The 23,916-nt window shown below is 50.3% G+C and overlaps 1 protein-coding gene across 1 annotated transcript; it reads left to right on the plus strand.

The window, feature by feature from the left end:
• The first annotated feature begins 6,804 nt into the window (after positions 1–6,804).
• LOC106933612 (uncharacterized) lies at positions 6,805–23,561 on the plus strand. The gene is made up of 9 exons (XM_088015595.1): positions 6,805–6,874; positions 9,927–10,274; positions 10,354–10,464; positions 10,601–10,930; positions 13,837–14,178; positions 19,596–19,612; positions 22,430–22,748; positions 22,823–23,161; positions 23,387–23,561. Exons 1-9 carry the CDS (start codon positions 6,811–6,813, stop codon positions 23,464–23,466), a joined length of 1,950 nt encoding a protein of 649 aa, XP_087871721.1. The 5' UTR covers positions 6,805–6,810; the 3' UTR covers positions 23,467–23,561.
• Positions 23,562–23,916: the final 355 nt, after the last annotated feature.

Below are 23,916 nucleotides of genomic sequence, written 5' to 3' on the forward strand. Positions count from 1 at the left end.
TGGTCATTAATTCAGAATTCAGAGAATTACTGAAGATGATGATGGCTGTTAGCAGGAAAGATCTCCTGTAGCAGTCTGTCTTACAGTGATTATGAAGAAGCCTCTGACCAAAGACACTCTGCCTTCCCAGGATATGAGGAGCATGGTCAGGGTTGGCCCCAATTTTCTTGATGTTATGAAGAATCCTTCTTTGCATGATGATCTCCATGCAAAGAGATGCGTGGTTCTGTTCTGGTCAGAACCAGACTACTCATTCAGGCTGTTGAGCCTCTTTAGCTCCTGGTTCTGATGGTTCTGATGCTCCTCTCACCAACAGACTGACAGCAGATCCAAACCCTGAAGGATATTTTCTTCCTCCGTCTCTGTTCCTTCCTCTCTTGTCCAGATGAAGATCCAGGTTTTTATGTTCCTCATTACCTCCACTTCTTCTCCAATGATGGAAATAGGGTTTGACCTTTGACCCTGTTCCTCCTGAACCCAACAACCTTCTCCTTTGTTTTGTTCACATTTCAGATGATTTGACTGTTCCCTCCATGACCCAAAGCGGTCCACCAGCTCTCTGTACTCAGCGTCTTGTCGTCTCTGATGAACCAACAACTGCAGAGTAATCTGAGTGTTTCTGTAGATGACAGGAGTCAGACTTGTGCTGGAAGCCTGAAGTGTAGAGAGAGAACAGGAACGGAGAGAGAACAGAGCCAGACGCCCGGTCCTCGAGTCTCTACCTGTGGTCTGTCATCAGGTGTCATGGATCCAGGAGGGTTGAGGCTCCACCTGAGTCTCCTGCAGTTCCTCACAGAGCAGATCAGGCTGAATCATGTTAAATGGGTCTCCTTGAGAGGGGCTGGACGTACTTCCACTCTGGAGTTGCCCACGGTGAGAGGCGCCGGGCAGGAGTGGGGATACTTGTTGCCCCCCATCTTGGCGCCTCTATGTTGGGGTTTACCCCAGTGAACGAGAGGGTAGTCTCCCTCTGCCTACGGGTGGGGGGACGGGTTCTGACTGTTGTCTGTGTTTACGGGCCGAACAACAGTTCAGATTACCCACCCTTCTTGGAGTCCTTGGAGGGGGTTACTGGGGACTCCCTTGTTCTACTGGGGGACTACTACTGGGGGACTTCAACGCTCACGTGGGCAATGACGGTGACGGTGAGACCTGGAGGGGCGTGGTTGGGAGGAACGGCCTCCCCGATCTGAACTCGAGTGGTGTTCTGTTGTTGGACTTCTGTGCTCGTCACAGATTGTCCATCACGAAAACCATGTTCAAGCATAAGGGTGTCCATATGTGCACTTGGCACCAGGACACCCTAGGTCGCAGTTCAATGATCGATTTTGTAATCGTTTCATCGAATATGTGGCCGTATGTCTTGGACACTCGGGTGAAGAGAGGTGCGGAGCTGTCCACCATCCAGCATCTCAGGTGGGGGAAGCAGTGCAGCACCAACACTGTTTATAGTGGGGATGGTGTGCTGCTGACCTCCACTCGGGACGTTGTGGGACGTTGTGGGCCGGTGGGTGGAATACTTCGAAGACCTCCTCAATCTCACCAACATGCCTTCTGTTGAGGAAGCTGATCCTAGGGACTCTGGGTTGGGCTCTCCAATCTCTGGGGACGAGGTTGCCGAGGTGGTCAAAAAGCTCCTCGGTGGCAGGGCCCCGGGGGTGGATGAGATCCGCCCGGAGTTCCTTAATGCTCTGGATGTTGTAGGGTTGTCTTGGCTCACGCGACTCTGCAATATCGCATGGAAATCAGGGGCAGTTCCCCTGGATTGGCAGACTGGGGTTAGGATCTGTTGAGAAAATAAATTTAAAATAAGCTAGTTTTAAAACTTAACATGTCTTGATTCAAATGGCCTAATTGTGGTTTTGAAATTAGTAATGTATTCTGGCTTTTTGACCTTTATTTTACTTGTAGTTCCAGCAGATGGTTTGCTAGGATCGTTTGAACTGCCTTTTGTCTGTGAGAAAACAATACAGTGGAAGTTGTAGCTTTTCACACTCATCTGTGAGAGGCCGTAAACACGGCAGGGGTTTAGGCTTCAGAGAGAGGGTCAGAGATAGCTCCTGGTTGGAGGAGCAAAGATACGCCTTATTTGAATAAATTAAATACAAGAGGATAAAACTTTCTACACAGAAGTAACAGTTTAGATTTGCTCTTGCAATTCTCCAAAGATGTCTTTGCACGTCTTTGCTTTTCTTTCTTTCTTTTCCAAGTCTGTCAGGTAAATGAATGTATGTCTCCGTTGTTCTGCAGTTTCTGGTGTAAGTTTGTGCATTGTCTTACTTCTAAGTTTATGCATTGTCTTATATTGGATTAAACTCTGTAATTCTGTGATGTCAACACGCATTGTTGTTTCCTTGTGCCTACACGTGGCCCGCCGAGAGGACCTGGGATCCAGAGGAAGAGAGAGCCAGACTTTTTTACAAAGTTAAACCTATTTTAGAGATTTCTTCCTTAACAGATCGCATATCTCCTTTTTGCATCTCTGCTTTTGCGGATGATGTGGTCCTGTTGGCTTCATCAGATCGTGATCTGCGGTTCTCGCTGGAGCGGTTCGCGGCCGAGTGTGAAGCGGCCTGGATGAGGATCAGTGCCTCCAAATCCGAGGCCATGGTCTTGACCTGGAAAAGGGTAGAGTGCCTTCTCTGGGTCAGGGGGTCGTCCTGCCTCAAGTGGAGGAGTTTAAGTATCTGGGGATCTTGTTCACGAATGAGGGAAGAAGGGAGCAGGAGATCGACAGGCGGATTGGGGCAGCGTCTGCCATGAAGCGGGCGCTGTACCGGTCCGTCGTGGTGAACAGAGAGCTTAGTCAAAAAGCGAAGCTCTCGATTTACCAGTCGATCTTCGTTCCCACCCTCATCTATGGTCATGAGCTTTGGGTCATGACCTAAAGAACGAGATCACGGATACAAGCGGCCGAAATGGGTTTCCTCCGCAGGGTGGCTGGGCTCTCCCTTAGAGAGAGAAGCTCGGTCATCCAGGAGGGACTCAGAGTAGAGCTGCTGCTCCTCCACATCGAGAGGAGCCAGTTGAGGCTCGACCATCTGGTCAGGATGCCTCCTGGACGCCTCCCTGGTGAGGAGTTCATGTCCCACTGGGAGGAGGGGAGACCCAGGACACGCTGGAGGGACGATGTCTCTCAGCTGGACTGGGAACGGCTTGGGGTTCCTGGAGGAGCTGGAAGAGGCTGGAGAGGGAAGACTGGGCCTCCTTACTTAGGCTGCTGACCCCGTGATGGATGGGTGTTAAATGGCGATAAGCAAACAGTATGTGCTCCTGAGATGAGCTTGTTCAGGTGGGTGTGAGAGACCAGGGCTCCATCCCTAATAAATGATTATTTATATATTTATTAGGGATGGAGCCCTGGTCTCCATCACGGTGGGCCGACAGGAGTCTCTCTACAATCGTCATGATGTGTGTTGTCATAGCAACTGGTCTACAGTCATCGATGACTGATGGTGAGTTTTCTCTGGTACCAGAACCAGGCAGGATGTCGTCCACAGCAACAGAACCTTCTGTTGGGTTGGGCTGAGGTTGAAGAGATGCTGTAGAATCCCACAGATCCGCTCTGCAGCTTCAGGCCTTCAGTACCGACACCATCTGGACCTGGTTCTGGTTCCGTCTCTCCAGTTGCTTCTTCACTTCTAGAGACAGATCAGTGGGAGGCAAAGGGAGCAGCAGCTCCTGATGTGGATGAAGTCAAACCTGTGGAAGCAAAAGATCCATGAAGATGAAACATGAGGTTTGACAGACAGCTGAGGGTCAGAGGAAGGTGGACGTCTGATTGGCTGGAGACGGGAGAGGAGGAGGATTCAATGAGTTTTTATCATCATATCACCTTAATAGTTTGTGGTACAAAATTTGGACTCAGGTCCCATTTAGAGATTTACTACACAAAAAATAAATAGATAAAAAATTAACAAGTAATTTAAGAGATATGTGTATTTATGTGTCTGTGTGTAAATAATCTGTGAGATGAAACTGCATTTGGTGCAGCTTGAGTTCATCAGTCTGATGGCTGAAGGGAAGAAACTGATCCTCAGCCTCCTGCTGAGGGGAGCAGCTGGAACAGGATGGGAGGAGTCCTTCATGACGAGGAGCGCCTCCTCCTGCATCCTGCTGTGTAGAGGTCTGAGGTGGAGGGCAGTGCAGCTGCTGTGCCACAAGGTGATGCAGACAGAGAACGCTCTCCACCACCCAGCGATAGAAGCTCCTCAGGGTTGAGTTCCCAAGTCCAGCTCTCTCCAGCTTCCTGAGGAAGTAGAGATGCTCATGGGCCTTCCTGACCAGACAGGAGGTGTTGGTACCCAGATACCTGCAGCTGGAGGCCACAGCTGCTCCTCTGATGTCCAGGGCTGAAGAGGATCCTAGTCCTTCTGAAATCCACCACTGTCTCCTTGGTCTTCTTCACATTGAAGGTGATGATGATGATCTTGTTCCTGAGCTCTCCCAGCCTCCCATCCATCTGGTCTTCCTGTTTCTAGATGCCTGTGCTGAGGTCCAAACATGCAGCCGGGTCAGAACCTGTTCTCCACTGTGACGAGTATTTAGTAAACTCACTGATCAGCCGATGAGAAAAGCTGATGTAATATTTACATGTCGTCATCAGACAGATGATATAAAGTTATAATTAGTTTGGTATTTAAAAGACTAAAAAAATAACAGGAATAAATAAATGATTACAGGATTTAAAAGCAACACTGGGGTCAAAGTTCACAGTGAAACTTCCAGAAAGTTTCTCTACTAAAAGTAACTGAGTAAAAGTAACTAGTTACTGCATGTCGAGACCAGCCTGGATCATGTGACCTGCTGGTCTCTGTTCTGGTTCCGGTCGGTTCGGAGGTTCTCCGTCTAGAGTTCTGATGTGGTTGATATCCACCAGGTGGCGGGAGAGAGGCAGAGCCTCCCTGTCACTCTAGAACCGAACCAATTGGACCTGCGTCACATAGGTCCAGTTGGTTCCGGTCCTCGAACCTGAAACAGTAAGTCATATATTTATCTATGATAAACTTGTTAGACTGTGTAAGACCAACATGCAGGCCCGGCGGCATGGGCGGGCATTGGGGGACATTGGGGACATTGCCCACCCACAGAGTCAGCTGTGGCCCCCCTGGACTGGAAGCTGTTTGTTGTTTTTACCTTAGAATGGCCAACTCTCTGTTATTCCTGTCAGTTTGATACAGTAGAGGCTTCCACACTTCCCATATCTGTGTCCTCTGTCACTTTAATCAGCAGTTAAAACTGTTTAATCCATTGTTAACATGTTGTAACCTGTTTTTCCGAGCCGCCTTTAAACGCAACATGAGCGCTACGCCGCTCGCGCTGGGTTTCCACCTGTGAAGGAGACCTGCTGCTGCTGGGCGGAGCTACGTGGGTTTGTGTTAGAATCACGGCAGCAAACCAGCAAAACGCAAAGAACTTTTCACAGTTTTTCCCTCCAAACTAACCGACTGAGTTGAGTAAAGCTGCTGGATGCAGGTAATGTTAGCTAGAAGACGACTAGCTAATGTTAGCTAAAAGATGACTAGCTAATGTTAGCTAAAGATGACTACCTAATGTTAGCTAAAAGATGACTAGCTAATGTTAGCTAAAAGATGGCTAGCTAATGTTAGCTAAAAGATGACTAGCTAATGTTAGCTAAAAGATGGCTAGCTAATGTTAGCTAAAAGATGACTAGCTAATGTTAGCTAAAGGATGACTAGCTAATGTTAGCTAAAAGATGACTAGCTAATGTTAGCTAAAAGATGACTAGCTAATGTTAGCTAAAAGATGACTAGCTAATGTTAGCTAAAAGATGACTAGCTAACATCAATACAGAACCTTAAGCTTGTTGTTGTCTATGTTCAGGTACGATTCATTTTGCCCCCCAAAGTAAGTCGATGCCCCCCCCCCCCCTTAAACCCGTCTGGATCCGGGGCTGCCAACATGCGCTAATTTCGGATTTTTCATCAGTTGAATCTTCTTCGGTCAGAAGGTAAAGGTCGGCTCCTCGGTGCAGCTCAGGAGGTTTACTGAAGGAAGGTTTCTGTCTTTTAGGTTGAGGATGAACTAGAAGGTACCCGGCGATGTGGCATCTTGCTTTTATTCTCTTAAGTCAGGACACCAGCAGGTCAACAATCAGAGAGACACTGGCATACAGAAAACCCAGACAAGGACGCAACTCAAACTTAAATACTACGAGTCCAGGTGAGGGGAAAAACTAATCAGGGTTACAGGTGAGAAGCAGGAGGTAAACTAACAGGGAGCACTGGGGCAAAATAAACTCTGACATCCGACAGGAAACAAAAAACCCACAACACACTGACATCATGACAACCCAGTTTTCAAGTGTGTGTGTGTGTGTGTGTGTGTGTGTGTGTGTGTGTGTGTGTGTGTGTGTGTGTGGTTATATAATAAAAACGCACACAGGTCTCAGACAAACGGGATTAACAAAGGACTGATAGCGGATGGTGTTTTATGCCGCACAGAAATGACTTTACATGACATTGAATCTACAAACAGATGCATCATGGGTAACGTAGTGTTAAACAGACGGACTTTTAACAAATTCAGTGAAAACTAATATATTTTTTAATGCTTCTGCTTTGCGCATCACTCTGAATATAAATATCAGGAACCAGTGGCAAATAAAGCATTAAATCGGGTTCAGCCTGGACAGTTTTCAGATGTTAAACCGGAAGTCCGGGATTCCTGGGAAAGCGGTCTGTGACGTCACTGCTGAGTTGGAAACCGAAAGGAAAAACTCAAAATCTCCCGAACTCCGATCTGGACCTGCAGGCTGGATTCTGGTTCTGAACGATCAGAAGCTCTGAGATGTTCCTGCAGCAGCAGCTGGTGGTTCTGCTCCCGGTCCTGGTTCCGGTTCTGGTTCTGCTTGGTAAGTGACTTCCTGCTCGGTATGAACCCAACACACTCGGAACCAGGAGCGGACCGGTAATCAGTCCAGTACCGGGGAGCCCAGAAGCTGGAAGTTTAAAACTTAACGAATCTCAGGTTCTGGAAAAGTTTGGGTCATATGTCAGAACTTTCAAAATAAAAGCTCCGATGGTTTCCTGCGTTTCTGAGTGAAATAAATCTGGAAATCTAAAATCAGCAGGTTGATCATATAAATATTTAGTAAGAATTGTTTCTGTACAAATGAATAAATCTGATCACTTGACTGTAAATATTAATGAGAGAGAATTCCAAAATAAAGCTCATAAAACTGGGATTAATTTCAGGATTAATCCAGTGCAGATGAAGAGCAGAACATTTAGAAATGTCTGCATGATAATGATGTTAATCGGGACAGATTACAGCCTGGATTAACGATGAGAAACGACCAGAGGAGTTATTAATTATTCCAGCAGCAGCTAGTTCTACACCACCTGGTTCTACACAACCCGGTTCTACACCACCTGGTTCTACACCACCTGGTTCTACACCATCTAGTTCTACACAACCCGGTTCTACACCACCTAGTTCTACACAACCCGGTTCTACACCACCTGGTTCTACACCACCTGGTTCTACACCACCTAGTTCTACACCACCTGGTTCTACACCACCTAGTTCTACACAACCCGGTTCTACACCACCTAGTTCTACACCACCTAGTTCTACACCACCTGGTTCTACACCACCTAGTTCTACACAACCCGGTTCTACACCACCTAGTTCTACACCACCTGGTTCTACACCACCTAGTTCTACACAACCCGGTTCTACACCACCTGGTTCTACACCACCTGGTTCTACACCACCTAGTTCTACACCACCTAGTTCTACACCACCTAGTTCTACACAACCCGGTTCTACACCACCTAGTTCTACACCACCTAGTTCTACACCACCTGGTTCTACACCACCTAGTTCTACACAACCCGGTTCTACACCACCTAGTTCTACACAACCCGGTTCTACACCACCTAGTTCTACACCACCTGGTTCTACACCACCTAGTTCTACACAACCCGGTTCTACACCACCTAGTTCTACACCACCTGGTTCTACACCACCTAGTTCTACACCACCTGGTTCTACACCACCTAGTTCTACACAACCCGGTTCTACACCACCTGGTTCTACACCACCTGGTTCTACACCACCTAGTTCTACACAACCCGGTTCTACACCACCTAGTTCTACACCACCTGGTTCTACACCACCTGGTTCTACACCACCTAGTTCTACACCACCTAGTTCTACACAACCCGGTTCTACACCACCTAGTTCTACACAACCCGGTTCTACACCACCTAGTTCTACACAACCCGGTTCTACACCACCTAGTTCTACACAACCCGGTTCTACACCACCTAGTTCTACACCACCTGGTTCTACACCACCTGGTTCTACACCACCTGGTTCTACACCACCTAGTTCTACACAACCCGGTTCTACACCACCTAGTTCTACACCACCTGGTTCTACACCACCTAGTTCTACACAACCCGGTTCTACACCACCTAGTTCTACACCACCTGGTTCTACACCACCTAGTTCTACACAACCCGGTTCTACACCACCTAGTTCTACACCACCTGGTTCTACACCACCTAGTTCTACACCACCTGGTTCTACACCACCTAGTTCTACACAACCCGGTTCTACACCACCTAGTTCTACACAACCCGGTTCTACACCACCTAGTTCTACACCACCTGGTTCTACACCACCTAGTTCTACACCACCTGGTTCTACACCACCTAGTTCTACACAACCCGGTTCTACACCACCTAGTTCTACACCACCTGGTTCTACACCACCTGGTTCTACACCACCTAGTTCTACACCACCTGGTTCTACACCACCTGGTTCTACACCACCTAGTTCTACACCACCTGGTTCTACACCACCTGGTTCTACACCACCTAGTTCTACACCACCTAGTTCTACACAACCCGGTTCTACACCACCTAGTTCTACACAACCCGGTTCTACACCACCTAGTTCTACACCACCTGGTTCTACACCACCTGGTTCTACACCACCTGGTTCTACACAACCCGGTTCTACACCACCTAGTTCTACACCACCTGGTTCTACACCACCTAGTTCTACACCACCTAGTTCTACACAACCCGGTTCTACACCACCTAGTTCTACACAACCTGGTTCTACACCACCTAGTTCTACACCACCTGGTTCTACACCACCTAGTTCTACACAACCCGGTTCTACACCACCTAGTTCTACACAACCCGGTTCTACACCACCTAGTTCTACACCACCTGGTTCTACACCACCTGGTTCTGCCCTTCTAGAAACCTGAATCTCCGAGTTCCAGACTAAATCCCAGCTGGTTGGACCTGAATTTATGAATAATCAATGAAACATTGATCAGTATATTAGATGATGGCTCTTTAATGTAAAGTTTATTGCTTGTTTCATAATGTATTATATTGTTATGATGTAAAACATTTTGAACTGCCTTGTTGCTCAAATGTGCTAAGCTATTAAACTGGACTTGATTAATCAAAGGACCGATTCTCTGGTTCTGCTCTATGGATCCTACCAACAACAGATCTGAGGGGGAAATGTAAACAGCTGCCATTGTAACTCTGGTGAACTCTCTCAGTAAATTATATGGTCAGAAACTTCCTGCCAACAGTTCATGTCTGCAGAGCCGAAGCTTCTCAATGTCCCGATGAACCGTCTGCTGTTCATAATCTCTGCTGATGAACCTCCTTCCTTTTCCTGCTGCTCTTTAAATCTCCGCCTGCTTGGACAGTCAGGAATCCTGGCAGAGAGACGTTGGAGTCGGGGATAAATAATCTAGAAGCTGATGCTGCTTGTCCCCGTTTGGTTCTGCATCCCTCTGGCTGAGTCAGGAACCAGAACCAGGATGAGCAGATCCGTTCCTGGGATGGAGGAGTTCCTCCTGCTACGTGTCTTATAACCTCAGCTCCATCAGCTCTCCTCAGATACTTTCTCGTCTCTGTCCTCAGTTTCCCAGCATGCCTCGGGGCTCCAGGTGGAGGTGTTTGAGGGGGCGGAGTCTGTCCAGCTGCCCTGTTGGGTAAAACGTTCTGAGTCTGATGGTTCTACAGCCGTTTGGGACCAAGATGATTTGCGGATCCCTACGGTCCATGTTCGCCAGCCGGACGGCGATTACCTGAAGGACCAGAACCAGCGCTATAGAGGCCGGACGGCCATGATGGAGGACGCTCTGCAGACCGGAGACCTCAGTCTGACCCTGAGGAAACCCACCTTCACCGACAGCGGGACCTTCACCTGCACGGTCCGCAGGCTTGGAGAAGAACTGCACCAGGAGGCCGTGGAGCTGCAGGTCAAAGGTCAGTGCTGCAGGTTCTCTGGATGCTCTGCACATGTTGGGAGGCGTTCAGAGCCGCTCTGTGTTCATGATGTCTGCAGAGGCTCCTGCTCCAGTCTGGCTCTGGGTTCTGGTGGTTCCGGTGGTTCTGGTCGTTCTGGTGATTGTTGCTGCTGTTTTGTACTACAGATTAAAGAAGAAGCTCACAGCAGGTATGTTGGTCACTAAACCAGCATAAAGGCTGCAGAACCCTGCAGAAGTACCCAGTCCAACCTGAGGTTCTCCACCGGTTCTGGATCTGCGGGTCTCTGCGTTTAGGCTCTCTGCCATGTTCTCGTTTCTTCTCAGTGCTTCCATCTGAGACGGTGGAGATCAGAGAGGGGCTGAAGTCTGTCCTGCTGCCGGTTAAAACTCAGAAACGTCTCCACAATGTCAGAGTGGAGTGGAGCCGTTCGGACCAGAGGAACATCATGATCCACGTGTTTGAGAACGGCCAGACTGAGCAACAGGAGGACGTCTACCACGGCCGGACCAAGATGAAAGCAGACCTGCAGCAGACCGGAGACCTCAGCCTGACCCTCAGGACGCCCCAGCTGACCGACTCTGGGGTCTACGACTGCGTGGTCTTCAGAGGAGGAGAAAAGCTGCTGCAGAAGGCTGTGACTCTCAGGGTCAAAGGTCAGTCTGACATCACATTTCAGCATTAGTATACATTTCCACCGTTTACCTGATACGTAGAATGTGTTTAATTCTTAAACTCCATAAAGATATATTCATATGTGGGACCTCAAACCTGTTTTCATCATGAAACATCCCCTTGGAGGGTCATTCATGGGAAACAGGTCCAAGGTGACAGGTCAGACAAAGAGCAGCCTAGAGACCTTTTGAGGAGTAACAGAAACTGCATCCCCTCAGTTGGACACCGATCACCGGGGGACCCCTCTGGAACTGCGCCTGTAGGTGGCGCACACAGGCGAGTGCCTTGTGGCTCAGGCGTCTTCAGCCCGAACAGGAAACATGGGTCACCCTTCACTTGGGCCGGGTGCAGTGAGGGATGGGCGGCGGCCGATGGAGGGGACCCTGGCGGCCTGATCCTCGGCTGAAGAAGCTCCCTCTCAGGAACGTCACCTCTCTGGTGGGGAAGGAACCGGAGCTAGTGTGTGAGGCTGAGAGGTTTCGACTAGAAATAGTCAGCCTCACCTCGACGCATGGCTCTGGTTCTGGAACCAGTCTCCTTGAGAGGGGCTGGACGTACCTCCACTCTGGAGTTGCCCAGGGTGAGAGGCACCAGGCAGGAGTGGGCATACTTGTTGCCCCCCATCTTGGCGCCTGTACATTGGGGTTTACCCCGGTGAACGAGAGGGTAGCCTCCCTCCACCTATGGGTGACTGAACTGTTGTTTGTTCTGTTGTTGGACTTCTGTGCTCGTCACAGATTGTCCATCACGAACACCATGTTCAAGCATAAGGGTGTCCATATGTGCACTCGGCACCAGGACACCCTAGGCCGCAGTTCGATGATCGACTTTGTCATCGTTTCATCGGATCTGCGGCCGTATGTCTTGGACACTCGGGTGAAGAGAGGTGCGGAGCTGTCCACTGACCACTACCTGGTGGTGAGTTGGCTCCGGTGGTGGGGGAGGAAGCCGGTCAGACCTGGCAGGCCCAAACGGGTAGTGAGGGTCTGCTGACTCTCTGGCAGTTTCCCATCAGACGAAGCTTCAACTCCCACCTCCAGGAGAGTTTCAAACACGTTCTGGTGAGGTGAGCTACTGAGTCAGAGTCGGCCATGTTCCATTCCTCCATTGTTGAGGTTTACCGGAGCTGTGGCCGATCTGGGCCTGTTGTGGTGGCAACGCTTGAACCTGCTAGTGGACACATGATAAGAGATGCATGTGGGACCCCAGAAGCAGCCAGTCGGTACAGCATTGGGTGGTTGCTGAGGTAAAAACTCAGATGTGTGACGAGTTTGGAGAGGCTGTGGAGAAAGATTTCTGTTCAGCTTTGAGGCGATTCTGATCCACCATCCAGCCTCTCAGGGGAGGAACAGCACCGTGTGGAGAGGGGGCTGCCGATCCGGACTGAGGACGTTATCGGTTGGTGGGCGAAATACTTGCAGCTTCTGAACGGCTTCATGGAGCTCAGCTCCTCTTAACACATATAGAACAAACCGAAACTATCTGAAACACCAACGTTCCCAAAAAATACATAAAAAGCTGGAGGCACAAAGATACAGTTTCTATTAGTAATACAGAGACATGGACTGAACTTATACAGCGCTTTTCCAGTCATTTTGACCACTCAGTGCTTTACACTAGAGTCACATTTACCCAGTCACATTTATACACCGATATGCAGATCGGTGGGCAGTTTGGGGTTAAGTGCCCAGGGCCACATCACCATGAGGCTGGAGGAATCGAACCTACAACCTTCTGATTACAAGACGACTACTCTACCCACAGAGCCACAGTCGCCTACTAGCTACAGCGAGTCCCGACTGCTGGCTGGTAAACATTTAATCTAATCGGCTGAAGGTCCTGATTTACTGAGGAACAATATGAAACACAATTAGCTCATTTTGATGAACGGCTCTGCAGGGAGATGAAATCTAAAATCATAACACCAACAGTCATTAGTCGGACTGTAAATGTCCGAGGCAGATGGAAGAAATGAAGATGAATAAAGTTCCAGGTCATTAGTGCTGTGCTCTGCCTTCAAAATAAAAGCATGCAGGTGAAAGATTTCAAAATGTTTTGCAACTGCAGTGAAATTATTGGGTGGGAGGAATGGGCCTGTCTGCAGTATTGGGGAGGACAGGACACGCCCCCCCCAGGCTCCTCCCCCTCTACCCTCCCTCACCACAGACAGTTTCCCTACTGGTTCAGACCACAGGCCTCCCTGGTCTGGTCTGAGGAAGAGGGTCGACCAGACAGCCGAGTCTAAGGTTCAGGCTGAGAGGATCCGATCTGGTGGCCTTAGGATCCAGTCTCTGCTTTTTGTGGATGCTGACGTCCTGTTGGCTTCATCAGGTCGGGATCTGCAGCTTTACTGCAGCGGGTCGCAGCCGAGTGTGGAGCGATGAGGATCAGTGCCTTCAGATCCGAGGGTCTTGAGCCGGAAAAGGGTGGAGGGCCTTCCCCAGGTTGGGGGGGGGTGTCCTGCCCCAGTGGAGGAGTTTAAAGATCTCTGGTTCATGAATGAAGGAGAAATGGAGCAGGAGATGGACAGGCGGATCGGTGCAGCATCTGCAGAGAAGCAGCCGCTGCACCGATCTGTCCTGGTGAAGAGAGAGCTGAGCCAAAAGCTCTCAGTTTACCGGTTGACCTATGACCTATGACCTACCCTTATCTATGGTCACCAGCTTTGGGTCGTGACTGACAGAAGAAAATCGTGAATACCAGCAGCTGAACTGAGGTTCCTCCAAATGTTGTAGCACTTTAGCATTAGCAGTTTTTGATTAGCGCTTTAGGTTAGCACAGCTAGCTTTTTATTAGCAGTGGTGAGGGTTCAGAACCAGCAGGGCTCCTCTGGTTTTCGGTTTGAAATGGTTCTGTTCTGGTTCTGTTCTGGTTCTCCTCCTGACAGAGAGCCTGATGGAGGAGGTGGAGGTCGCAGACAGAGCAGCGTTTGTCCTTCTGCCTTTTAAAACTGCAGCTGACCTGCCTGCAGGCAGCACAGTGGTGTGGAGCCGCACTGACAAACACGGCTCAGTCCACGAGTACCAGAGTGGTCAGAACCAGTCAGGCAGACAGAACCAGGAGTATCTGAACCGGACCGAGATGAATCCTGATGCTCTGAGGACCGGAGACCTCACCCTGACCCTGAACTGCCCCCGACTGGGAGACAGCGGCGTCTTCATCTGCACCGTCTACAGCGACGAAGACGGGAAGATTCAGAAACAGAAAGTCCTAATGCTCACTGTCAAAGGTGGGTTCTGTTTTTAATCACCGTCTTTTTATTGAGATCTTTCCTTTTATGCATACAGTTTTTAAATACAGAGAGGTACTGATCCACTAGATACACAGAAAATTAATCCCTACAAATGAACCCCCTTTAGCCCACCCAGGTCACTACCCAGTAGATCCACCACTACATTCCTGTCCCTGACAGAAGTGGATCGTGATAAAGTGAATTAACTTCATTAATCTGGAGCCTTATTGTATGTTTTGAAATGAGTCAAGAAAGGGCCCATGTTTTTTCAAATTTACTGGTTGAGTGTTGAAGAGAGCATCTAATTCTTTCCAGTTTCAAACACGACATCAGGTCACATAACCACTGTGAGTCGGAGGAGCAGCACCTTCACCTGGTCAGAGCTGTGCGCTTCGCTAACAGCGAACAAAATGCCAGTGCCTGAATTTAAAGGCTGGTAGAGGCAAACCCTCACCACTGAAGCCAACAAGAGCCAAGAGAGGCCCAGGTGTTACTCCGGTCAGCCTGGACATCGTATGGAAGACATCTGTCCAGAACCGACCCAGAGCGGGGCAGGACCAGTATGGGGTGATTTCTGGATAGAAACGACAGTTTGCTTTTGGAGAGATGGACTCTGTACCAGTTTGAACTGAATGAGACGATGGCGTCACACAGAGATGGTGTATTCACCAGGTTGAGTGTAGAGGCCCACGTCTCATCCAGTATAGCCATATTCAAGTCCTCTTCCCAGGAAGTTTTAAGTTTAGGTGAGGACGTCTCTTTCATTTTATCATAAATGAATGATTGGACCCTTTACGAGTCGGGTCCAATAACAGGATGGTTTCTAACAGTGAATGGCAGAGAAACTGAGCCTGAGAGGTGAGACTGAAGAAAGTTTCTGGCTTGCAAATTTCTAAAAAATGAGCAAAATCTGACAAATTAGCTTTATTGCCTATGGGGAAAAGCTCACTTTTGGTAAGGTTCAACTCATACCCAGAAATCTGACTGAATTGGCTAAATATGTCGAGAGCAAAAGGCAGTGAGGCTGATGGTTTGGAAATAAAGAGTAAAAGGTCATCTGCATAAAGCGACACTTTATGTTCCATGTCATTCCTCCAAATGCCGGATATCTTTTTACTGGTCTTAATGCGATGGCTCTACGGCCAGATCCAACAGCAGGGGGCCAAGAGGACAGCCCTGACGGATGCCTCTTTGTAGTTTAAATGGTTTTGAGGTCTGAAAATTGGTACGAACCGTGGCAGATGGTTGCTGGTATAATAATTTAATCCATGAAATGAAGTTTCCTCCAAAGCCAAATCTACTAAGAACCGCAAAAAGAAAGTCAAACTCAAGCCGGTCAAAGGCTTTTTCAGCCTCCAAAGAGACGACGCACTCAGCCGAATCTGGGGCACCGGGTTGGCATTCTAACATTAAAATATGAGTGGCGACCTTTAATGAAACCTGTTTGGTCTTTTGAAATAACCGATGGTAAAACAGTTTCAAGTCTACAGGCAAGAATTTTGGATAAAATTCTGACATCTGTATTTAGGAGAGAGATGGGTCTGTATGACCCCACTGGATCTTTGCTCTTCTTTGGAATAAGTGATACGAGCTTCGTAAAATGACTGAGGAAGGGATTAAAACCATCAAAGGGTGGAGCTGAGCTGCACACAGAGCAAATCTGGGAATCGTCTGAAAAATTCTGAGGGGAACCATCCGGACCCGGGCATTTGGCAGATGGCATTGAGGCAATTGGTAGGAGACTTCTGTCTGGGAGATGGGTTCATCTAACTTGTTCTTAAATTCTGGTGAGATTGAAGGAATGTGAAGCTTAGCTAGAAAATCATCAATGATGTTAGAATTGGTTTGTGACTGTGAGCTGCAGAAAAGTCCCTAAATGCATCATTAATGTGTCCATGATCTGTGACTGTCCTGCCGTCTTGTTTTCGAATTCTTGAAATAGTTTGCCTTGCCCTAGAGCCCTGGAGCATGGTTGCTAAAAGTTTCTCGCCATGCACGTAAAATTTGGATTTGTTAAGTAAAAGCAGGTGTTCAGGTCAACAGGTTAAGTTTTAAGTTCAACACGCCTTTTGAACAGTTCAGGACACTGATTCACAGCATATTTCACATCGACCTCTTTGATTTGTTTAAGTTGTTCTGTTCATAGGTGGATTATTTTTTTCATTTTTGCTGAATAGGCAATAATCTGGCCTGATATAGCCCTTAAAAGCATTCCATACTACAAGGCTGGAGATCTCCTGGGAAGAGTTAGTAGCAAAAAAAAAAAAACGTATCTCGTCTTGAATAAACTTTACAAACTTGTCATCCGACAGCAGGTTGAATTGAGACGCCACGGTCCAGTTCTTAGGGGGAAGTGAGGAAGGGACAGGGACAAAGTGAGTGGGGCGTGGTCTGAAATAACTATGCTTTGATAGTTACAAGAGCGAATCTGCTGCAGCCATTTAGTATCTGTAATAAAATAATCGATTCTTGAATAAGTTTTGTGTACAGGTGAGAAGTATCCGTCTTGTCGGGGTTTAAAGTACGCCACACATCACGCAGCCCGTACTCAGATAGAAAGGATGACTGATGCAGATCTGCTTATGTCATTCCTTTTGAGGGATGAACGGTCTAAAGCTGGGTCCAGCCGACAGTTGAACTCGCCCCCCAGGACCAATGAGTATTTATTGAGGTCAGGCAGGGAAGAAAATAGTTGTTTAAAAAAGTTCTCATCTGCATTGGGAGCGTAAACATTGACCAGGGCGACCAGAGTTTCCCGCTTACTATAATAAACCTGCCATGTTCATCAGCCACCACATTCTCAGCCTCGAACCGAGTCCTCTGGCTGATCAGTATGGAGACCCCTCATGCCTTAACCTGAAAATGGGAGTGAAAACATTGTCCCTTCCACATGTCAGGAGACGACCCCCATCTGAGCTCCTGATGAGAGTCTCCTGCAGAAACGCCGCATCTGTATTGAATCGTTTAATATGGGAGAAAACCTTCCTTCTCTTCACTGGGTGGTTTATACCTTTGTCGTTCCAACTTAAAAAATTAAAATGCTGACTCATGGTTACAGAGTTTGTGCGTTAGCTTGTTTTGATAGGTAAGATGCCAGCATGGCAGGCAGAGATTGAACCAAAAAGGTGAAGAAAAATGACGGTACCCTGCGAGAACCACCAGCAGTGACCTTAGTGACCAAACATAAACAGCTGCCAAACAGAAAACAACAATGATGTGGCAGCAAGCTCTTCAAAAGTAACATTCCCAGGGATCCAGTCTTCCAGTAACTAACAACCTGGAAATCAGAGAGACAGAGCAAACTAACCACTGCTGGCCTGGAATAGGTACAAACCCCCCAGTGACACATTTTAAGACATATTTTACTGGCCTCTGCAAACACTCTAGAAAAATAGTAATGTAATAAAATTTAAAGCAACCGCAACAAAAAGCATGGAGAGGCTCCAGGTACTGTTGGGTCAAACCAAACAGGTATTAAAGCAGCTGCCCTCCATTCATAAGGTCCAGTCCCAGCCAGACGAATGGCCAGAATAAGTCCATTGAAAATAAAGTAATATGACACCAGGCTGTATTTACAGCACCTGCTGCCTGTTTCTGGAGTGAGCCCTCAGTAAAACGTTGCTCCTTTATTGGTTTCTCTGTGGTTTTGGAAACCTCTTGATGAACTGTTGGGCCTCCTCCACCGAACCGCTGGACGGACTGGGAAGAGAAGAGCTGGCTTCAAGCCCCGCTTGTAGAGCCCCGCCATGATGTCCTTGTACTCCGCCCGTTGGGCCAGGACGTCTGGACTGCAGTCCTCCACAATACGCAGAGACGCGCCTTTGTAGTGGAGCTTTCCTCTCCTGGCTCCCCGAATGATGAGGTCTTTGGTCAGGTATCGATGCAGGAGGATCACCGGGCGGGGAGGGCGTCCTGCGGCCCGTTTAGCTGCCAGGAAGCGGTGGGGGCGGCAGCACCTCTTTCCCAAATAGCTCACAGAAGGTTGGAGGAAAATGAGTAGGGCGCCCAGTTTCAGTGTCTTCTGGCAGACCGAGGCTGCGGACGGTCTGCGTCTGCTGCGGCTCTCCAGTCAGTCACTTTGTCTTTTAGCTCAGCATTTTCTTCACGAAGAGCCGCACATGAATCTTTGAGGCCCGCCACTCGCTGGCCCAGATCCTCTGTTGCTGGCTCCAGAGAGGAGACCCGCTCTGTTCCTCCAGGTCTGCCGGACCTGGTCCAGCCTGGAGCTCAGCATGTTGGCAGAAGACCTCAGGTCCTCACCGTGCTGCTGACCCAATGCGCTGAAAGCCTCCAGCGTCAGGCCAGCGTCCTCCTTCTTGCTTCCTTTCGCGCTCTTACAGGCCATAACTAGAAGATAAAGAACCAAAATACTGTTTCTGTTTTGGTGGGTGGCATAAAATTAGGTTTTTGTGGGATGAATTTAAATAAAAGGCTGGGTGTTTCCGGAGCAGACCGTTGCTACGTCTGCACTGTCCGCTTGGCAATGCGGAAGTCGGTTGGTACTGTTAACACCGAGGTCAGTTAACACATCACCAGGGTCAGTTAACGCATCACCAGGGTCAGTGAACGCATCACTAGGGTCAGCAAATGCATCACTCGGGTCAGTGCACGCATCACTCGGGTCAGTGAACGCATCACTCGGGTCAGTGAACGCATCACCAGGGTCAGTGAACGCATCACTCAGGTCAGTAAATGCATCACTAGGGTCAGTAAACACATCACTCAGGTCAGTAAACACATCACTCAGGTCAGTAAACACATCACTCAGGTCAGTAAATGCATCACTCAGGTCAGTAAACACATCACTCAGGTCAGTAAATGCATCACTAGGGTCAGTAAACACATCACTCAGGTCAGTAAACACATCACTCAGGTCAGTAAATGCATCACTAGGGTCAGTAAACACATCACTCAGGTCAGTAAACACATCACTCAGGTCAGTAAACACATCACTCAGGTCAGTAAACACATCACTCAGGTCAGTAAATGCATCACCAGGGTCAGTGAACGCATCACTCAGGTCAGTAAATGCATCACTCGGGTCAGTAAATGCATCACCAGGGTCAGTGAACGCATCACTCAGGTCAGTAAATGCATCACTCGGGTCAGTAAATGCATCACCAGGGTCAGTGAACGCATCACTCAGGTCAGTAAATGCATCACTCAGGTCAGTAAATGCATCACTAGGGTCAGTAAATGCATCACTCAGGTCAGTGAACGCATCACTCAGGTCAGTAAATGCATCACTCAGGTCAGTAAATGCATCACTCGGGTCAGTAAATGCATCACTAGGGTCAGTAAATGCATCACGGATGTCAGTAAACGCATCACCAGGGTCAGTTAACACATTACCAGGGTTACTCTGTTAGACATAAAGGCATGATGTTTATGTCTAACCCATGTTCTGCTCTCAGTCCACCAGGTGGAGAAGGTTTCTGTCAGGAAGTGGGGGTGTTGGTGGTGAGGAGAGAACGCTGAGACCCAGGTTATGGTGATGATGATGTATTTAATGGTGAAAAATAGCACACAGTCCAAGGCAGGCAGCACGGCAGGAACAACTAGCACGCAGCTAAGCACTGGTAGCAACTGACTAATGGACTAGACGAGACAAACACTAACCAGGACTTTACAGTTCTACTGGCGAATCACACGGAAACATACACAAGCCAGGACTTAAACAGTTCTACTGGCGAGTGCTTCTACGACGAACAGACTACGACAATAGACAAACTTAGACAAGGACCCGACGAAGAACACAGACACAGATGGGTTTAAATACACAAGGAGGGTAATCAGGTAAGTAGACACACCTGGGGAGCAATCAACGGGGAGGACAGGACAGAGACTCACAGGAACACAGGACTGAACACAGAGAAACTCAAAAATAAACACACAGAAACACGGAACCTAACAGTACCCCCCCCTCAAGGGCGGATACCAGACGCCCACAAAAACAGTCCAACAAAAAAAAACAACCCAACTGGGTGGGCGGAGGGGCGATGGCCGGAGGGCAAGTGTCCAGAAAACAACAAAGAAAAACAACCCAACTGGGTGGGCGGAGGGACGGGTCCGGCGGGCGTCGCCGGCGCAGGAAGCGGAGTCCCGGAGGCGGGTCCGGCGGGCGTCGCCGGCGCAGGAAGCGGAGTCCCGGAGGTGGGTCCGGCGGGCGTCGCCGGCGCAGGAACCAGAGACGTGGAACCGGGTCCGGCGGTCTCTTCCGCCGGCGCAGGAACCAGAGACGTGGAGCCGGGTCCGGCGGTCTCTTCCGCCGGCGCAGGAACCAGAGACGTGGAGCCGGGTCCGGCGGTCTCTTCCGCCGGCGCAGGAACCAGAGACGTGGAGCCGGGTCCGGCGGTCTCTTCCGCCGGCGCAGGAACCAGAGACGTGGAGCCGGGTCCGGCGGTCTCTTCCGCCGGCGCAGAGGCGGATCCGGCGGGCGGCGTCTCCGGCGCAGAAAGCCGAGACGTGGAGCCGGGTCCGGCGGTCTCTTCCGCCGGCGCAGAGGCGGATCCGGCGGGCGGCGTCTCCGGCGCAGAAAGCCGAGACGTGGAGGCGGATCCGGCGGGCCGGCAGGAAGGCCGGCTGGGATCTCGGGGGGAGCAGACTCAGGAAACTCGGGCGGAGCAGACTCAGGAAACTCGGGCGGAGCAGACTCAGGAAACTCGGGCGGAGCAGACTCAGGAAACTCGGGCGGAGCAGACTCAGGAAACTCGGGCGGAGCAGACTCAGGAAACTCGGGCGGAGCAGACTCGGGGAGCTCTGGCTCGGGGGAAGGCTGCGCTCCGGCAGCAGGCTCGGGGAGCTCTGGCTCGGGGGAAGGCTGCGCTCCGGCAGCAGGCTCGGGGAGCTCTGGCTCGGGGGAAGGCTGCGCTCCGGCAGCAGGCTCGGGGAGCTCTGGCTCGGGGGAAGGCTGCGCTCCGGCAGCAGACTCGGGGAGCTCTGGCTCGGGGGAAGGCTGCGCTCCGGCAGCAGACTCGGGGAGCTCGGGGGAAGGCTGCGCTCCGGCAGCAGACTCGGGGAGCTCGGGGGAAGGCTGCGCTCCGGCAGCAGACTCGGGGAGCTCGGGGGAAGGCTGCGCTCCGGCAGCAGACTCGGGGAGCTCGGGGGAAGGCTGCGCTCCGGCAGCAGACTCGGGGAGCTCGGGGGAAGGCTGCGCTCCGGCAGCAGACTCGGGGAGCTCGGGCGGCTGCGCTCCGGCAGCAGACTCGGGGAGCTCGGGCGGCTGCGCTCCGGCAGCAGACTCGGGGAGCTCGGGCGGCTGCGCTCCGGCAGCAGACTCGGGGAGCTCGGGCGGCTGCGCTCCGGCAGCAGACTCGGGGGACTTTGGAGCGGCCCACGCCACTAATCGTGCCGCCTGCCGCCCGGGCGCCAGCCTGGCCGCTTGGAACCCCATCACCATGGGGACTGTTGTGGCCGGAGACGGGCAGACGGAGGTGGCGGCTGGAGACGGGCAGACGGAGGTGGCGGCTGGAGACGGGCAGACGGAGGTGGCGGCTGGAGACGGGCAGACGGAGGTGGCGGCTGGAGACGGGCAGACGGAGGTGGCGGCTGGAGACGGGCAGACGGAGGTGGCGGCTGGAGACGGGCAGACGGAGGTGGCGAACGGTGTGGTGAATACTTGCTTGGCGAGGAATTCTTCATGCATTTCTTGAATTAACTCCAGCATGAAGGGATCGGAATGAAACAGGTTGCGTAGATAACTGAAGTCCTCCTCGTACTCGAGGTTGTAAATGTCCGGAGATTTGAGGAATGGGTATTGAGCTGTTGCGGTGGTTGCTGGGTCCATGATGTTGGCGTTCCTCACCGGTTCTGGTCGGGTCCTTCTGTCGTGAGGTGGGGGTTGAAGTGGTGAGGAGAGAACGCTGAGCCCCAGGTTATGGTGATGATGATGAATTTAATGGTGAAAATAAAGCTCCACAGTCCATACAGGCAGCACGGCAGAGACTAGCACACAGCTAAGTACCGGTAGCAACTGATTAATCAGACTCGACGGGAGCAAGCACAAACCAGGACTTTACAGTTCAACTGGCGAGTGACAAACTACGACACGACGGCAGTAGACAAACTTAGACAAGGACCCGACGAAGAACACAGACACAGATGGGTTTAAATACACAAGGAGGGTAATCAGGTAAGTAGACACACCTGGGGAGCAATCAACGGGGAGGACAGGACAGAGACTCACAGGAACACAGGACTGAACACAGAGAAACTCAAAAATAAACACACAGAAACACGGAACCTAACAGTTTCTCTGGTGGAGGGCAGCAGGTCGGCTGTCCTTCCCTTTAAGTTGCCGCCTCCCCTGCTGGCTGAAGCCTCTGCTGTGGACTGGAGGCTGTCGGACCGAGGGAACAGGCTGCTCTGCAGATACTGCAGAGACCAGGACTCACCAGCACAGGGTCGGGCCCATGAAGGCCACATGATGAATGAAGACCTGATGACGACTGGAAACTGCAGCCTGACCATCAGGAACGTCTGTCTAACTAATGGTGTGTATATCGGCTCCGTCTGGGATCAGCATGGGAGGATCCTCCGGCAGAAAGTGGTGGTCCTCATACTCAGAGGTCAGTGAAGGCAGCTCCTCTTCCTCACCAGACACCATCTGGTTTCTCTGCTCACCTTCTGCTCTGACCTTCAGGTCTCCAGTTGGAGATCGTGAAGGTCACAGATGGGGACCCATCGGTGTCCCTTCCTTTTAAAATCCCTGCTCCTCTGGACGAGGACGTCAGGGTGGAGTGGACCCGGCCTGACTCCAGACAGACCGAGATCATCACCTTTAGGAACGGAGAGATTCATTCACCCAAGCAGATCCTGGGCTACCATGGCCGCACAGAGATGGACAAGGACCTGCTGGCGTCTGGAGACCTCAGCCTGGTCCTGAGGCGTCCCCGTCCTAAAGACAACGGCCTCTATAAATGCTGCGTCTACAGCGGGGAGCAGATCCAACAGACGAAAATGGTGACGCTCAGCGTTGGAGGTCAGTAGATACCAGTCAGATCGGACCCAAGCTGCCAACAGGGCAAAACCCACCGGTCTGATGGTTCATGTTCTGAAGAGAAGGACCCATCCACCAGGATGCTGGGAGCAGAACCGGTACCCTGAGCAGTAGACTTCCTGTAAACCAGGGTCAACACAGGTCACAGGTAGCTTCAGGTGTAGCTTCAGTCTCTGAATGATGAGCTGATGGTCCTTCTGTCTGCAGAACCTCTGGAGGCCAGCTTCACAGACCGACTGCTGGGGGGCAGGAAGAGGAAAACATCCAGAGATCCTCCTGCAGAGTAGGTGTCCTCCTGTTCTACCATCTGATTGGTTATCATCAGAGATGTTCTACCATCTGATTGGTTATCATCAGAGATGTTCTACCGTCTGATTGGTTATCATCAGACATGTTCTGATTGGTTATCATCAGACATGTTCTACCGTCTGATTGGTTATCATCAGAAATGTTCTACCGTCTGATTGGTTATCATCAGACATGTTCTACCGTCTGATTGGTTATCATCAGACATGTTCTACCGTCTGATTGGTTATCATCAGACATGTTCTACCGTCTGATTGGTTATCATCAGACATGTTCTACCGTCTGATTGGTTATCATCAGACATGTTCTACCGTCTGATTGGTTATCATCAGAGATGTTCTACCGTCTGATTGGTTATCATCAGACATGTTCTGATTGGTTATCATCAGACATGTTCTACCGTCTGATTGGTTATCATCAGACATGTTCTA

The sequence above is a fragment of the Poecilia mexicana genome, unplaced genomic scaffold, assembly GCF_051168715.1.
Source record: "Poecilia mexicana isolate PSO_F unplaced genomic scaffold, ASM5116871v1 scaffold_18, whole genome shotgun sequence".
Classification (NCBI taxonomy): domain Eukaryota; kingdom Metazoa; phylum Chordata; class Actinopteri; order Cyprinodontiformes; family Poeciliidae; genus Poecilia; species Poecilia mexicana.

Coding starts and splice junctions, on each gene's coding strand:
- LOC106933612 (XM_088015595.1), top strand. CDS start 6,811: ATGTTCCTGCAGCAGCAGCTGGTGGTTCTGCTCCCGGTCCTGGTTCCG. Junction 10,465..10,600: donor AAAGAAGAAGCTCACAGCAG/GTATGTTGGTCA, acceptor GTTTCTTCTCAG/TGCTTCCATCTGAGACGGTG. Junction 10,931..13,836: donor TGTGACTCTCAGGGTCAAAG/GTCAGTCTGACA, acceptor TCCTCCTGACAG/AGAGCCTGATGGAGGAGGTG.